Here is a 17744-nt window from a genome sequence, read left to right on the forward strand (position 1 = left end):
TAATTGTATTGCTTATAGAACTGGCATAATTTCTACAGCTGGCATAATTTCTACAGCTGTCACAGTCTCAGGTAGAAAAACGACCAGGTTATGATTATATTCAGGGAGCGAATGTAACACTACATTGGGGATCTCGAGGTTCAAGACAGCTTGGCTCGAATATAATCGCATATTCTTTCATTCTTAATGCTTTGTTATACGGATTAGTTAATAGAATCTGAAGTGAAAATTCTAACAATTTCTTCTTGTGATGTACTCCCTCCGTTTTTAAATATAAGCAAAATTGACTTTTTGGTTCATTCAATTAATGATGTATGTGGTCTATAATATGAACCACATACATCATTAATTAAATGAACCTAAAAAGTCAATTTTGCTTATATTTTGATACGGAGGGAGTAGGAGTAATAGTGCGGATATTGGGATTAATGAACCATTATTGATTCTAGATGTATGAAAATGTTAACTGGTACCTCCGAGGTACTGGTTAAGGAAACCAAATATAGTATAAGTACCTTGGAACTTGTGTAGTCAAAGTTTCAAAAGTGTAAAGAAAGATGTTTTCAATGCAAATATTTTCTATTTTTGTTTTCTTAACTAGTACCCGGTGGCACTGGTTAACAAGACCCTTTGATAAATTCATTGACACATATTCACTTTCTCTCATTAACCGCTTCAGCTCGTTTGTTTTCCTTTTTTCACATCACATATCCATTTAATTGATTTGACTTTTTTTTTTTTTTTTATAGCTTTGTTGGGATCAAGCAATAGTGTTTGGTGGAGAAGAATTTGAGAATTGGAGAGTGGATTTAACATCAGAGGATTCGAGAATTGGAGAGAGGATTTAACAGCAGAGGATTCAGGTTATGGCGTTCATAAGAATTTAGTAATATGGTCAAATGAAGAGTAAATTATGGTTACAATTGTTATAAATTTTTTAGTTTAGATGAGTTTTATCAGATGAGAAACCAACAATATTGCTCATTTGTTAGTAAGAGCATCACTTTCTTTCTTTCGTTAGCCATCAAGAGTTTAATCATATCCCATCATGTATTGAAACAACTTTGATGAATGATATGCGTTAAATTTATTTATTTCTTTAAGAAAAAACAAATTTCTCATGCATGTGTATTTGATTATTTGGCGGCAGGTACTAAAATGCTCTCTTGACAAAAAAGTGATTTTGATCCAACATTATTCTAGTTAAAAATGTGTCGGATGTAAAGTAGTTTATATTTATATATAGATACATATCTATAAAAGTGAGTTGAATAATAAATTTAAGTGTAAAAATTACGTTTATCGGTAGGAACCAAATTGATGGATAAAAGTATAAATGGACAAAAAATATGATTTATAAAACGAGGATCAAAATTGTTTTTATGTCTAATTTTTTTTTCTTCCTTCTTATGTTGCGATCTTTTGTTTTTTAGATTTGTATCTGCTGTTAAACGTTTAGAGTTCTCTTTGTTGGATTTAATATATTCCATTGTGGTTTGTTCAAAATAAAACAAAAAAAATTATTTCTTATCCTTCAAAAAAATTATTTCTTATTACTCATAAATTATTAACATTAAAAATATTTATCTTTGTTTTATTTTTCTGTTACAAAATTTATTCCATTTACCTATTCCAATCTTTTCTTCTTTATTATTCCCTTGCTTGTTTGGTTGTTTTTACAAAACTTCCTTTTTCTTTTCATATATTTTACTACTCCTTTCCTTTTCTTTGAAGATTTTATTATCTTTTTTTTATTATTGAAACTTCCTATTGATTAGTACATTCTCTAGTCTCTTATATAAGAAAATTTTGGAGAAATATTTGTCTAAAATATAAGAAAAAGTTTTGAATTTTAAGGTGCATTCATTGCACTTTTATACCCTTCATATTTAAAAGAAATTCAATTAATGTATGTGGTGTGAAAACATTTAATGTCAATATTATTTTAGTAATTTTTTTTTTAAATTACCATGTATAAGGATTTTTCTTAATTATGATAGTTTTTGTTTGTTCTTTTTTTTTTAAGAGATTTGTTTGTTCTTCTTTTTTTTTTGACAAGTTGTTTGTTCTTCTTATATACATCATTTGATCATTATTTCTTTAAAAAAATTATTTGATCATTATTATAAGAAAAAAATCATTTTAGATTCTTGGAATAATTATTGTATTTGGTCAATAGAAAAAAATTATTGTATTTTAGATTCTTGGATTATTATCATGCTATTTTTATTGTTCTAAAAAAAAAAAAAATTGTATTTGGTCAATATTATAGATAATATACATAAGTTATTCAATGAATTTAAAAAAGGGTTAATTAAGTAAATAGTCCCTATAAATATTCAGAATTTTGTTTTTAGTCCCTACAAAATAAAATCACACTTTTTAGTCCCTATAAAATTTTTCATCAACATTTTTAGTCCTTATAAAAATTTCATCAGCATTTTTAGTCCCTATAAAATTTTTCCATCAACATTTTTTGTCCTTAAAATGCTTAAGGAAAATGTCACAGGGACTAAAAACTGTGATTTTATTTTGTAGGGACTAAAATCAAAACTGTGAATATTTATAGGGACTAAAAACTTAATTAACCTTTTAAAAAATAATTTTTTGTTTATAATAATGATGAGAATGTGTATACGACTAAATACAATATTATGCTGCAAGTAGATGTCGCTCGACCTTCTTGTCACTTCGCTTCCTAACGTCCCAGTCCAATCACTAAGACAACTTTATATCTCATAAAAAGGTTTGGTCTAGTTTTTTTTTTCTTCATAAATAGGTAAGGTATCAAGGTGTGTGTGAATGTCAGGTATCCTCATCTTATGTCGCCTACTCGTAATATATTTATTAAAAAAGAAAAAAAAAAACATATGACGCAAAACCAAAACCCTCAAATAGCAATAGAAAAAAATAAATAAGAAAAAGCAAAGAATAATGGCCCTAAAAGAAAAGGTGTTGCTCAACCGTCCTTGGGTTCATTCTTGGATCGAGTGTTGTAGGAATTGAGTTTACTAATTTGTTTCTTTTGCTTCTTCGTCGGATAAGGCGTAAAAGGGACGTCAACATCTTTACCTTGAAGAAGATATTCTCTAACAAGATCAAGTTCTTTTGGAAGTTGTAGACAACAATGAGTTATGCCTGCAATCAGTGAAGAATGACTGGTATAGGCTTCAACATTGACTTCTACGCTAACATTTAGGACATTTTCTGTCGTACTTGATGTTTTCAAGTTTTCATTTTCGGTTACCAACTCCAAAATCAAAACCTGCTTTGTAATACATGGCCTCACAATATCATGTGACATTATGTAACTCTAGGTGAAAAGATGTGTTAGATATGTTCGTTATCTGAGGGGGCGGCGGAGCAACATTAGAAACTGACCATTTTGTACCTGGAAGCTCATTTTCTATAGCTGGTTGTGCATCATCTGGATTTTCAGATTACACAATTGTATGGTCTGATACCGGTAGGTTAAAAACAACATTTTGAGCAATTGGTGTCTCAAATGCTTTTGATGAACAAATGTCATACCTGGGCTGTTTTCTTGCCTTTATCTCTTTTGTTTGCTTTATCAACCTTACCACCTCTCTACGGGTGCAAATCGACAAATTGCGACGTTATGTCCGATATTTTTGCAAGACATTATATAGAGTATGTTTGTTACAACTTCTTCCTTCGAAAATAATCAATCATCTTTTTAAAAAAAACCACTTTTAGAAGTTTCCATCGGTTTGATATATATATGGGTTTTCTAAGATACACCACTAGTTTTTATTAAGGTGTGTTTTAACAAATATATAATTAAAAAGTTGTTAATTACACCTTAAGATAAATGTTGCTAAAACACACATTCTTAAAAAAATAAGTGGGTGTATGTTAGCAACTCCTTTAGGTATTTGCTAGAATACGCCCACTTATTTTTTTAGAAGGTGTGCTTTAGCAAGTTATAACTAAAGAGAAATGATATTTGTACAACCATTTCTTAACAACTTTTGTGACAACTTTCTCTCTCATACTCACATTATATTTTTACTTTCTCTCTCTATTGCTTTGGTTTTTGTGCCAACACATACTTTTCTTTGTAAAAATATGGTTGTCAATGTGGTTGTCAACCAAATTGATGTTCAAATAACATTGCTCATAACTAAAAAGTAGTTAAAAACACTTAAGGTGTAGCTTGCTAAAACACTTCTACATAAAAACTAGTGAATGTATTCTAGAAAAGTCACTACAAGAAACATTACCTTTTGCCAGGGGCAAAATCCCTGAGAAAAGGACAGAATCCCTGGGAAAATGGACGTTTGTGAGGGAATTTGTCAGGGGCGGAAGTACTGGCAAAAGCGTTCGTCGCAAACATTTTGCCAGGGGTTACACCCCTGAGAAAAAAACGAGGGGCTCAACCCCTGGTATATGGTCTGACTTTGTCCCTGTCATAACCCCTGACATATTCCCTCACTTTTTTCTGCTGTGCAGTCTACTCTGACTGACGCACTGACTGACTGATGGAAGGTCAAATCAAATCAGCAAAAAATCAGGGTCTTGCGAGGGGTTTAACCCCTGACAAATGGTATATTATTATTATTTTTTAAAAATGTTTTATTTATAAAACCGAATTTTTTATTAATTAATTAAATATTTCATAAATAATTTTAATTAATAAATCGTATTTAAATTAATTAAAAAATCGATTTTTTTTTAAAAGTTGTTTTTCAAATACAATTAATTGGTTTAAAAATCAGTTTAATTAATATAATTTATTTCAAAAAAATTTAAAATTATTTTTAAAACACAATTAAATGCATATAAATAAAGCAACATCACACATTTATAATAGTATATTGATTTTTTATAAATTGCTTTAATTTATTAAAAAACCAGATTTAATTTTGAAAAAAACTAATTATAACATACTTTTAATTTAAATAAAAAATTGTTTTGTACTACGCTATATTTGAGTCTCTTGTTTTCAAACAATAGGCTTTATATAGTATAATGTTTTATATAATTTTTTTTAAGATAAAAACAGATTTTAATTTATTAAAAAAATAGCTTTAAATTTTTATATAAAAATAATTTGAACAACGTTTTAATTTAAAAAATAAAACTGATTTTGAATACACTATTTTAAAAAATATGTTTTCCAACAATAAACATTTTTAGTATATTATTTTTTATGAAATATTTTTACTTAAAAAACAGTTTTTAAAATTAATAAAATTATTATTTTTAAAAACAGATTTAGTTTATGAAACAGTTTTACTTTTAAAAAATATCAGACTTTTGACTACACAAATATAAAAAACGATTTTCCCTCTATTAAAAAAATAAAATTTTAAAACAACTGTTTTAGTAAAAAAAACAGTTTTCTGTAATACTTAAAAAAAATGCTATATAAGAAATAATATAGTTTGATGACAAGCTTTTTCTACCTTCTGTCGAACAACAATCACAATATAATATGTATACTTCAATGAATGCTTTGCTCCAAGAATGAGGATCCGGGCTCAAAGACATAGTTGCAGGGCAGCAGCTTGAAAAAAGGTTATATATAATAGTTGAAAACAAAGTTTCATTTTTTGGAATAGAGATAAGTTCCAAATACTCAATGGGAATGTACAAATCGAATTCCAGTTGAGTAGAGCTTCTTAAAAAAGATATAATAGGTAGTAAAAAATAGGAATATGAAAAAATATATAACAAAAGAAGAGATTTTTACCAAATAAATGAAGTTTGATGAAGTGTTGTGTTTTATGTGAAGAAAATTTTCTAAGTGTTCTGAAGTGTTGCAAATGAACGGTGCTGAGTCATTTATAATGCAGCAAAAACACAGGGAAAAAACGAGGGGTGCCCCTCACATATGGAGGTATAGAGCTAGCATTCAGACTAGCTGCAGAATAGCTGAAAAACTGTCATATTTTCAGACCATAAGCCAGGGATTTTCGCAAGTTGACTAGGGTTTGCCCCTCGTTTTTGGCTTTTGCTCAGCTTTTGTCATGATGTAGTCAAATTAGAGTGGGAAAACACTGCCAAATTCCTGCAAGCCCATGTGATTATGTCTCAATATTCCAATTTTATTTTCCCACTCAATAAAAGTCAGGGATTAGTGTTTTATGCGAGGGGCAAAACCCCTGGTTTCCACAAAGCTCTTGGTGCCATCCATACCATGTTATGCGAGGGGTTTCCCTGTCATAGGTTGTGGGAAATTTGTCAGGGGATTTATGTCCCTGTCAAAATCCCTGGCAAATAGGCATTTTTCTTGCAGTGAGTAGTTGCAAACGTCCAATGCATTGGGGTTCAGAGAAAGCTACAATCAATTCCATCGGAAAGCTTCGCCGGAGACAGTTGACGGCGCAGGGAGAAAAATGGAAACCCAAAGAAGAATCAGAATAGTAAGGACCCAGAACAGGACCAATCCACCGGAACTGAGAACTTCCCATCGAACCCACCACACCGGAAAATAGAGATGGCGTCGGCGATAGGTGAGGAGAACTCAAAGATAGACAGCAAATAAAAAGCAATCATCAGAACGGAACGCGACGAAGGAAACACAGCACTGGTGAGAAACCCCAAGTCGCGACTACGAACATCTACAGAAACTAAATCAACATGGATCTAAAACAATAAGAGTGAAATAATGAAATTAGATGTGAGGAATGAGCTCAGGAAGAAGAGAGAAGAAAAAACCCCATGAAAAAACTCAAAAAATGAGCTCCCATGACCTTCACTGGAGTGGTAGCCGGAAAACGTGAAGCTTCACCGGAAATCTCCGCTCATTTTGAGCAGAAAATATAACAAACAAGCTGCACATTCATCAACAACAAATGAACATCCTGCTTCAAATTCTTGCAACCCATATCATTACAACCCAAATCAAACCAAACAATGAAATCTCCATCATAGGCGAAACAGGAATAGAATGAACATCCTGCTTCAAATTCTTGCAAGATCCAGGTTGAGTAACACCATCCTGAGCTTCACCTTGTTGAATATGATAATCCCAGCAACATCATTTTTGTGAGGACGCCATTGATTTTCGAATGGGGAATTAGGGTTTGGGGTTTGGAAGGGTCGAATTCAGTGATTAATTGATAAAACAAATAGAATGTTAATACCTTTATGATGAGTTTTTTTTGCTGGAATGACGGATCTGAAACACCACAAATCTGAACCTAGATTTCGTTTTAGAAATTTTGTGATTACTGATGTTTTGAGATTTTGTGAATCCGAGGGTTTGAATTTGTGAATTTAAGTTTCAATTATAGAGAAGAAATTTAGGTTTTTGGAAGAAAAAAAAATATGGAAAAGGATGATGAAGATATGAGGAAGAAGAAGAAGTGAAGAGACGGTGAAAAGTGAAAAAAAATTAGGTGATGACGGTTCACTATAGATACAATGGACATTCAATAGAATGATTAAAATCAAATAAAAAAACGTCACAATTACTTTTTTAACGGAAAGGATCTTTTTGAAATTTGTTTCAGAAGTTGAGGAACCAAAATGATGATTTTAAGACTTATATGACCAAAATGAAAACTGGTAATTAACTGAAGGACCATTTGATTAATTTAGCCATATAATAAACTATTAACAAACTAACAAATCAACTAGATTATATTAAAATTTTAAATTTAACATGATATCTAAAGACCACGACTTTTTACAATGACTTATTTTAATTATACTATACAATAATATATTTAAATATGTAAAATTTAATGTAAATAATAAATTTAAATTATTGAAAATGATTTCCATCCTTCATAAAAAAAAAAAAAAAAAAACTTCCATAAAAACATTTATAAAATGTAAAAAAATAAATACATTAAACTTACTTTTAAGATATGTTCGTACAAAAACGTTTGTAAATCGGCCTGACCTAATTCCACCGTAGTGGTAGAAACAACCATCTCATGCAATATTAGTGTGTATCTTACTTGTTAAGTATAAAGACCCCTGTCTTTTTCTCGTTCTTTTCCAACAAGTAGTAACGCGCACTCTTTCCATTCCCTCTCATACTTTGCTATTATAGGAGGACAGTAGTCTCTTGCTACTGCCAACCGCATTTATTTCCAAAATGCACCAAATCTCATTCATCATCATCGCGATCATCGCCGCCACCTTCGTGGTGGCCGACGATGACGGCACCGTCATGCAAAGCCTTCGGCAATCCCTTAAACCTTCTCCTAACGGCTGGTCTTCCAATACTTCCTTCTGTCAATGGTCCGGCGTCAAATGCTCATCCGACAACCGCGTCACCAGCATAAACCTCTCCGATCAAAAGCTCGCCGGAACCCTTCCCGATAATCTCAACTCCCTCACTCAACTCACAACTCTCTATCTCCAAAACAACGCTCTCTCCGGTCCTCTTCCTTCTCTCGCCAACCTCTCCTCCCTCACAGACGTTAATCTCGGCAGCAATAACTTCTCCTCCGTAACTCCCGGCGCATTTTCCGGCCTTAATTCACTCCAAACACTCTCCCTCGGAGAAAATATCAACCTCTCTCCGTGGACATTCCCTACCGAGTTGACTCAGTCTTCCAACCTCAACTCAATCGATATCAATCAAGCAAAAATCAACGGAACCTTACCAGACATTTTCGGTAGTTTCTCTAGTCTCAACACCCTTCATCTCGCATACAACAATCTCAGCGGAGGATTACCTAACTCTCTCGCTGGTTCCGGAATTCAGAGTTTTTGGATCAATAACAATTTACCTGGGTTAACCGGTTCAATCACTGTGATTTCCAACATGACATTGTTAACTCAGGTATGGCTTCATGTGAATAAATTCACCGGTCCAATTCCAGATTTATCGCAATGCAATAGTATAAAAGATCTGCAACTTAGGGATAATCAGTTAACTGGTGTGGTTCCTGATTCTCTGGTGAGCATGTCTGGCTTGCAGAATGTTACTCTAAGAAATAATCAGCTTCAGGGACCTGTTCCGGTGTTCGGTAAAGATGTGAAATATAATTCTGATGATATCAGTCATAATAACTTTTGTAATAATAATGCATCTGTACCTTGTGATGCTAGGGTTATGGATTTGCTTCATATTGTTGGTGGGTTTGGGTACCCTATTCAATTCGCGAAGTCATGGACAGGGAATGATCCTTGTAAGGATTGGTTGTGTGTTATATGTGGTGGGGGTAAGATTACCAAGTTGAATTTCGCGAAGCAGGGTTTGCAGGGAACAATTTCCCCTGCTTTTGCCAATTTGACTGATTTGACGGCTTTGTATCTAAATGGGAATAATTTGACTGGTTCTATACCTCAAAATTTAGCTACATTGTCTCAACTTGAGACTCTTGATGTCTCTAACAATGATCTATCAGGCGAGGTTCCCAAATTCTCACCAAAGGTGAAGTTTATAACTGATGGTAATGTTTGGCTTGGTAAAAATCATGGAGGTGGAGCGCCTGGTTCTGCTCCTGGTGGAAGTCCTGCTGGATCGGGAAAAGGTGCTTCGATGAAGAAAGTTTGGATTATTATAATAATAGTGCTTATTGTTGTGGGTTTTGTTGTTGGGGGGGCATGGTTTTCTTGGAAGTGTTATTCCAGAAAGGGGCTTCGGAGATTTGCTAGGGTTGGTAATCCTGAAAATGGGGAAGGAAATGTCAAACTCGATCTTGCGAGTGTTTCAAATGGATATGGTGGTGCTTCGAGTGAGTTGCAAAGCCAGAGCAGTGGTGATCATAGTGATCTTCACGGTTTTGATGGAGGAAATGGTGGAAATGCTACGATTTCGATTCATGTTCTTCGACAAGTGACAAATGATTTCAGTGACGATAACATTTTGGGAAGGGGAGGATTTGGTATTGTTTATAAAGGGGAGTTACCTGATGGAACTAAAATTGCTGTCAAGAGGATGATATCCGTCGCAAAGGGAAGCAAAGGGTTGAATGAGTTCCAAGCAGAGATTGGTGTTCTTACTAAGGTTAGGCATAGACATTTGGTTGCCCTTTTGGGATACTGCATCAATGGCAATGAGAGGCTTTTGGTGTATGAGCATATGCCTCAAGGGACATTAACGCAGCATCTGTTTGAATGCCGTGAACATGGGTACACTCCTTTGACATGGAAACAAAGGTTGATAATAGCTTTGGATGTTGGACGGGGGGTGGAATACCTGCACAGCTTAGCTCAGCAAAGCTTCATTCATAGAGACTTAAAACCATCAAATATACTATTAGGTGATGACATGAGAGCAAAGGTTGCAGACTTTGGGCTGGTTAAAAACGCACCGGACGGGAATTATTCTGTTGAGACAAAGTTGGCTGGAACATTTGGATATCTTGCACCCGAGTATGCAGGTATAAAAAACTTTTGGTTTTAAGCGCGTGCCTTAATTAATTTTAAAATTGTATCTAGTACATTATTTTGTGATTATAGCTATAGCCTATAGGTACTGCATCAATATCATGCTCTAATGTCGCGAATATTTTGGTAGTTTGATTGAGTAGCTACACAAAAACAAAAGTTGGAAGGAGAAAAAAATGTTATTTGATACCTGATATGTGTTTCTGAAACTCTTTGCTGCTGCTGCTATGCAATTTTATTTTTTCACCTGTTTCATAAGTTTCATTCAGTTGCTTTGTGTTTTTTGTAAAATTATTAGTAGTATATAGTTGCATGCAGACATAATATGTTGTGCCATTTATAAATTGTTAAAAGAAACTGACCTAGCTGGTCAACGACGGTCCAAAATTAATCTCCCATATCCCCATAGATGCGGCTTCGGTTCTCCCTAAAGCCACTAAAAATCCCACTTATTAGGTGGTAGTTACTCCGGCACCACTAATTTTTGTTGCATAATTTGTCTTCCCAATTTGTTCTGCTGTGGCTTGGTGCATTGACTTATTTTTTGTTGAAATTCCTGAATTTTGAATGGTATTGTATTGAATCAACCAGCTATAAAATTCACAGTGTAAAATGTGGTAAATGTTGTTCACCTTTGCTGTCTTATCTAATTTTAAGTGTTACATTATAACATATGCTTCATTCTTGTTGCATTGTGTGTGATTGATTCCTTTTTATTTATGCTAGTTTATTCCATTATTTATTAATTTATTATTGTTTCTTGTAGCTACTGGAAGAGTGACAACCAAAGTGGATGTTTACGCATTTGGAGTAGTTTTGATGGAACTGATCACAGGTCGAAAGGCATTAGATGATTCTGTGCCCGATGAAAGTTCTCATTTGGTTACGTGGTTCCGTAGGGTACTGACTAACAAGGAAAACATTCCAAAGGCAATTGATCAAACTCTCGACCCGGACGAGGAAACAATGTTGAGCATATATAAAGTGGCTGAGCTGGCTGGCCATTGCACCACTCGTTCACCATACCAAAGGCCTGATATAGGGCATGCAGTGAATGTGTTGTGTCCTCTTGTGCAGCAATGGGAACCTACTACCCACACAGACGAAAGTACTTGTGCGGATGACAATCAGATGAGTCTTACTCAAGCACTACAAAGGTGGCAAGCCAATGAAGGCACTTCAACATTCTTCAATGGCATGACCTCACAAACACAGTCAAGTTCCACATCTAAACCTCCAGTGTTTGCAGATTCCCTTCATTCACCTGATTGCCGGTAGCCAAAATTGATAAATGAGGCACCCCCCAAGGGCTTCTTCATAGCCCTTATAAGAGTGGAAGAATTGATCGAGAAAAATTATACCCAAGAAATCTGAATATTGTGCAGCTCTTTGATCCGGTAGCATCACCAAAATTACGTCCATTTTTGTTTTATTAACTTGACAATGTAGTTTTTTTTGTCTGCTTTTAAAATCTCCGTTACTATGATATAGACCTAAATATACTAGTAAGTTTGATGCACTTTATTGATTCTTATGGATTTTAAAAGATTGTTGGAGCATTATTAGATCGTGAAGTAATTAATTTTGGAGGAAGGGGAACGACCTAAAGAAATCTAATGTATTATATCCATTTTTAATCAGAAATATGTATTTTTTTTTTTTTTTAATTTCTCATAGGTTATCTCTAGGGAAGGAAATCCTATTTGAGACCGACATTAAATATAAACATCTCTTTTAATTAAGTTTCAAACTTTGGTTAGAGGCTTGTCTCTTTTGCTAAACTATACTGAAAAATTCCCACTCATAATGTTGTGAAAATCAGTATTGAATTACCAAAACAAGCAATGTGTTAGCTATACTCCAATATAATCATGTTAGCAATAGTCCAATATAATCAAGACTGTCGGTTGCAATTTATGGTTGGATGATACAAATTTGGACTTTTAACCCTTTTGTAATAAAAAAAGTTTAGAATATTTTTTTCTCCACCTATAATGTTGGGAAGATCAGTAATGAATTACCAAAACAAACAATATGTTAGGTTAGGTAGTTCAATATTATTAAGATTTTGAGTTGAAATTTATGTTTGGATGATAAAAATCTCTCTCAATTTAATCAAAAGTTTGAAATTCAAATCGTTTTTTTCGAAGTTTGAAATCCAAGTTTTGAGAATATTCCAATAACAAATCTCCTTGATGTAGTAGGCAATGCTTATTTAAGAATTATTTAGTGTATTAATAAAATTGTAATTTCATTAGTATTTACAAAAATATCAAATTTTTAAAAGATTTCTAAAAATGTTACTTAAATGTTTTTTTTTACACGCAATTTTAACAATATAAATAAAATAAAATAAGGTAATATTTTTACAATTACTTATACAAATAAAAAGAAAATGAGTAAAATCTAACCAAGAGTCCTTCATGTCCTTACTTTGTGATAGAAATAAAACCATTTTATATTTTTGCCTTTGGTGAAGAAAACACATCAAATGATCGAGATATCAGCTCATATATGGATACAAAATAAGTGTTTAAAAATTGAATATATAGATAAGCATAAACCTATGTAAAGAAATTTTTTAAATAGATAATTCTAGGTATATAATATAGTGAATAAATTTTCTGCTTGGTTCATATATAATTTTAATTTGCAAACTTTTTGAGGGACCTTAATCTATAATCTCACATATATATTCTATAGTATAGTCTATACTTGGTCGCACGTAAGAAGAGTATCAAGTACATAGATAATTCCTCTAAAAAAAGTACATAGATAATTTGGCTACAAAGCACGTGCAATTCAATGAGGGTACGTGGGTTGCAATATCTAAAAAAAATTCATTCTGATTCTGCCTCTCGTATCTATGATGTTACTTGCGCACCACGTTCTGGAGTAAGTGTTAGTAAAAAAATACAATAGAGAGTAGTTTAAAATAATTCAAACATGGATTATGATTGAGATTTGATTATTTGATGAATTCGTGTTTATTTTATTACTAGTGGCTTCTGATTTTCATGAGAACGTGCGCAGATGCATAGTATTTTATTTGAGAAGAAGATATTTGTCGCAAGCTAGATCGATATACAAAATTTGAAGTAAACTAAATTAGTAATATGGAATTTCATAAAGTGTCATGGTCATGATGTACTTTTTCAATAATAATGTTTCCTTATCATCCGTACCATAATTTTGTAGCAGCTCACACGTGTGTCTGTGTCCTTCGGTTTGGTTGTGTGGAGTGTGTGGTAGTAACAGCTATTTTGTGATCGCGATGTGTACATATTATTACTTACTGCAAAATCTATATTAAGTGTAAAATGACATGGTCTAAACTATTTAAAAGCATGACATGACCTGGAAGTCTATTCTCAAACCTATTTCTCTTCTTATTAAGGTATAGTCCACTTTATCTCCTTTTAAGTAGGTTAAATATGCCTTAAATTCTATGTAATAAGGCCTTCGTATTTTAGCGATATTAAAACCTATTTAAAAACCTATAATCAAAAATCACTATGAATTTAAAGCTAATATAATGAGTTTGTAAGAATAAGTTGATATAAAATTATATTTTTAATATAAATAAAAAATAAGTTTTAATATATATGTATAAATAACTCGCTCTATAAGGTTTCGTAAGTTTTTTTTGATAGTATAAGTTTGACCTATATATTTAAATAGGTTTTTAAAGAAACTTAAGTCTAACCTTTTTAATAAATAGGTCAGACCGACTTGACCTACTTTCACCCCTACCCTTCACCCAATGAAGAGCTTTAAAGAGTCCATGTGCTTCTCCTTCAACAATTGAAAGATAGAAAGAAATGTAATCAACATGAGCCGCGATAAAAGACCCTAGAAGGTTACAAAGGCACATAACTCCTGTCATTCGAATAAACTTGTGTCAATGTTGAATTTCACGAACCTCGTAGGACGAGGGAAGCCTGGTCACTGTTGTTAGCAGACAAGGCTAGACTATTACGACATGTTTGTGAGTTGGTTTTTGATACGTCTATAATTTTGTTATTTTAATTTTTTTAAGTATTAAACATGCATCAAAATATAAACGTACTCGCCCAAACCCCTCTCCCCTTCAAATAGCCAGCTCAAAACCACACCCTTATAAATCTAATCCAGCACCCTCACCGCATCTCAATCAGCGATGTAACAAATTTAAATGAGCATGATATTTAAGTTAATAGGTCTTTACCCTAGTAATATAGGTCATTTTCGGTTTTCCCCCTATAATTTTTTTTTATTTACCCCTTGTAAAAAAAAATTGTTTTGATTTACCCCCTAGTAGGCCAAACAAAAACAAAAATTTCTTGAAAAAAAATTGGTTTTTGTTTGGCCTATTAGGGGATAAATCAAAACAATTTTTTTTTTACAGGGGGTAAATAAAAAAAAAATTACAGAGGGGAAAACCAAAAATGACCTATATTACAGGAGGTAAATAGCTATTAACACTATTTGAGATTAAGGCAAAATAGACAATATAAAAAAAAATGAGCATAAGAGGATTTAAATCTTAATATATCACATTCGACTTTGTCATATATGAATATAAATGAGAGAAAAAGATATGCAATGTAACAAATTTAAACGTTTGTTGTGTGAAACTTCAAGGGAGGTAGATTTTTCTTATATTGTGTGAAACCGATTCCGACTAGCTGATTGTAGAGTTATATGCTAGGCCAGTTTCCAATCATCCATCCTGTTTTTAGTTTGTCGTGCCAGGCGAGCAAATGGGTTCCCTAGGCAGTAGTTGGTTGCAGGGCATTTTCCTTGGATGTTTTTTTCTGTCCTATAGATATAGAACAACAGGTAAAACCTTAATGAAACCTTTGGGTGATCAAAGAAGAGAATCAAGGCTACTCTCCTTTTCTAGGAATCTACAACTCTCTTTAATGAGCGAGACTCTATCCAAATCTAAAGAATTCGCCAAACATTGATAAGAGGAGATGCCTGATTCCACATAGCAAACATGGAGAAAAATTGAATAATAACATTCAATAGATATAAGTAAAATAAGAAATATGAGACAAATTGCATAGTGAAATAAGGAAGATAATGTTGATGGTTTCAGAAATTCACCATTGAATATTAACTCAACGGAATTGGAAAGTAAAAAAGGATCCCATGATGATCAAGTTACCAAAGACGCTCATAAAATGCTGAAGAAAAATAACATCCGTATTTTATTTACAGTTTGGATAAGCATTAATTCATAAATGGTCTAACAGTGATCAATTAGAAATACAATGTTGGAAAGGGATAAAATGGGTTTGAGAAATAGAGTTGTAATTGAAATGATGGCAACTCATAAAAAGTTTTGATGTGGGAGTTACCAAATTGAACGTGATGTAATTGTGAATGGGCATATGAAGGAGTGATAGGTTTCAATTGTGTAATAAAAGCACATTTAGAAGAAAACATAATTTAAATCATGGAAGAAAGAATGTGATTTTTTCTTGGGAGCAAAATGGATATGAGCTAGCAAAGTAGCAATAGAGAAGTGTGGTATTTAGTGCATTTTTTAATATGGAGATAATGGACTCCCGGTTGATCAGATGAATATGACTCTCCTCATCCTGATTCATAATAAATCAAAAACTACTTTGAAGACACAAACATTTAGATCTAATCAATCCATTTTCGATCAAAATCAATTTTCACCATTCTTGCTAGCAAATAATCTCAATTTACCCAAGTCACCAAAATGCTTGCATTTCATGTAATTCTGAATTTTGTTGACTATCAAAGCATTATCAATAACTTCAGCAAATGTCGACTTCTCTTTAGAAATACATTTACTGGCCACCAATTTAAAACTATTGACAAGAGACTTTGAACAAATTTTATAGATCATTTTCCACCATGTCGCAAGGTAATGAGAGATTGAGATCTCCAAATTGGATTGTGACCAATATCAACTCTCAAGAAGTCTGTTATAGGAAAGTATATAACTTCGAGGATGTGGATGAGTAAGGAGCTAGAGTCTGTAATGAGTTTCCATTCCAGTTTATCGATCATAGATGGTTGAATGCTTTCATGTTACGAAAGCCGAGGCCACCAAAATCCTTGTGTAAAGCGAGTTTGTCCCAACATAGACAATTAATGCCTCACCGACCATTCTCTTTTGAACCCCCAAATAAAAAGCTCAACATTCCTTCTATTTCTTCACTAGAGTATATGGGAGAATGAAAGTTCCCATATAATAAGATAGTTAGAGGAAAAAATTTGATCAAAATTTCTTTCTCTACCAAAAGAGATCGATCTGACACTACATGATTGACATTTATTCCAACATCTATCTTTAAAGCAAGTGAGAATTGATTTTTTACTTCCGTCTATCAAAATTAGCTTTGTTACTGGAATTTTTTTATCTATTTTTTGTAAAAGCCATCAAAATTAACATCCATTGATTATTAATTTTTTAGTCAAATAGCCTAATTGTCATAAACAACACCCTTAAGATAAATAAGAGGAAAATCTCATGTTTAAACATTAACCCCTATATATTAAAATGTCTCTACCAACTAAACTATGTTTGCGAATGCAAATTCATCAGATTTTACGAGCGTTGAAAACATTTTAACTCACTGTTTATTCATTAAATTGGATTGGAGAATGTTGTGTCCAGCTGTAAATCACCTATATTATTCTAATATTATTAGCAAGAAAGATTCCGCATGAAAACCAAACCAACCGAAAATGACATTAGTGTAAAAGGTAAAGTGCAAAGTGGACCTCACAAAGGCTTTATACTTCATGAAAGAGAAAGGCTATCTACATTACTTGTGCAACTCTCATAAAGTAAGGAAAAAGGAGAAAATAAATAGTAAATAATATTTGATTGATGTTACACACACATGATGGAAATATCATGTGTTAAACATTTGACTATCTACACTGAATTCAGTCATGTATGAGAAATACAAAAAATCATCAGGGAAAAAAATGCATCCTATGAATTTTTCTGGTTGAAAACATATTCCACTAGAGAATGTAGTCAATTTATTTAAAAAAAAACAAACCAAGACCATGCAAAACTGCAACTATAAATTTCAGAATTTCCATGCATATATACTCATTCATACACATACTCAAACCTTGCTACCCTCAAAATTTTACCATTGACAATATTGCTTTTCCTTTAGAAAATACATATAGGGCATGGTCCATCTCAACTAATGACTTTAGAAAAACAATATAAAAGCAAAAGGTGAAACTCAAAGTTGATAAGAAAATAATTCAATAAACGTGGGATGATGGGTTTGGGACTACATTAGTACACAACCTTATGGCTAGAGTCATTTCAATATACACTTTAAAAGTAAAGGATTAGTTATGTACATATTATTAAATCATTCAAACTAAGATAAAATATCTCTCCAAAAACAATGTCTCACTGGATTAATTATGTT

At 32.6% G+C, this 17744-nt stretch overlaps 1 protein-coding gene across 1 annotated transcript; it reads left to right on the top strand.

Moving 5' to 3' along the window:
- The first annotated feature begins 7972 nt into the window (after positions 1-7972).
- LOC11406752 (receptor-like kinase TMK4) lies at positions 7973-11885 on the top strand. Its single transcript, XM_003629575.3, has 2 exons — positions 7973-10313; positions 11087-11885. The coding sequence occupies exons 1-2, from the start codon at positions 8075-8077 to the stop codon at positions 11596-11598; spliced, it is 2751 nt and encodes a 916-aa protein (XP_003629623.1). The 5' UTR covers positions 7973-8074; the 3' UTR covers positions 11599-11885.
- The last annotated feature ends 5859 nt before the right edge of the window (positions 11886-17744 follow it).

Source organism: Medicago truncatula, chromosome 8 (assembly GCF_003473485.1).
Source record: "Medicago truncatula cultivar Jemalong A17 chromosome 8, MtrunA17r5.0-ANR, whole genome shotgun sequence".
Classification (NCBI taxonomy): domain Eukaryota; kingdom Viridiplantae; phylum Streptophyta; class Magnoliopsida; order Fabales; family Fabaceae; genus Medicago; species Medicago truncatula.

Excerpts from the sequence above, each read along its gene's own strand:
- LOC11406752 (XM_003629575.3), top strand. The coding sequence starts at position 8,075 with ATGCACCAAATCTCATTCATCATCATCGCGATCATCGCCGCCACCTTC. Across the intron at positions 10,314-11,086 it reads TCTTGCACCCGAGTATGCAG|CTACTGGAAGAGTGACAACC; the intron begins GTATAAAAAACT and ends TGTTTCTTGTAG.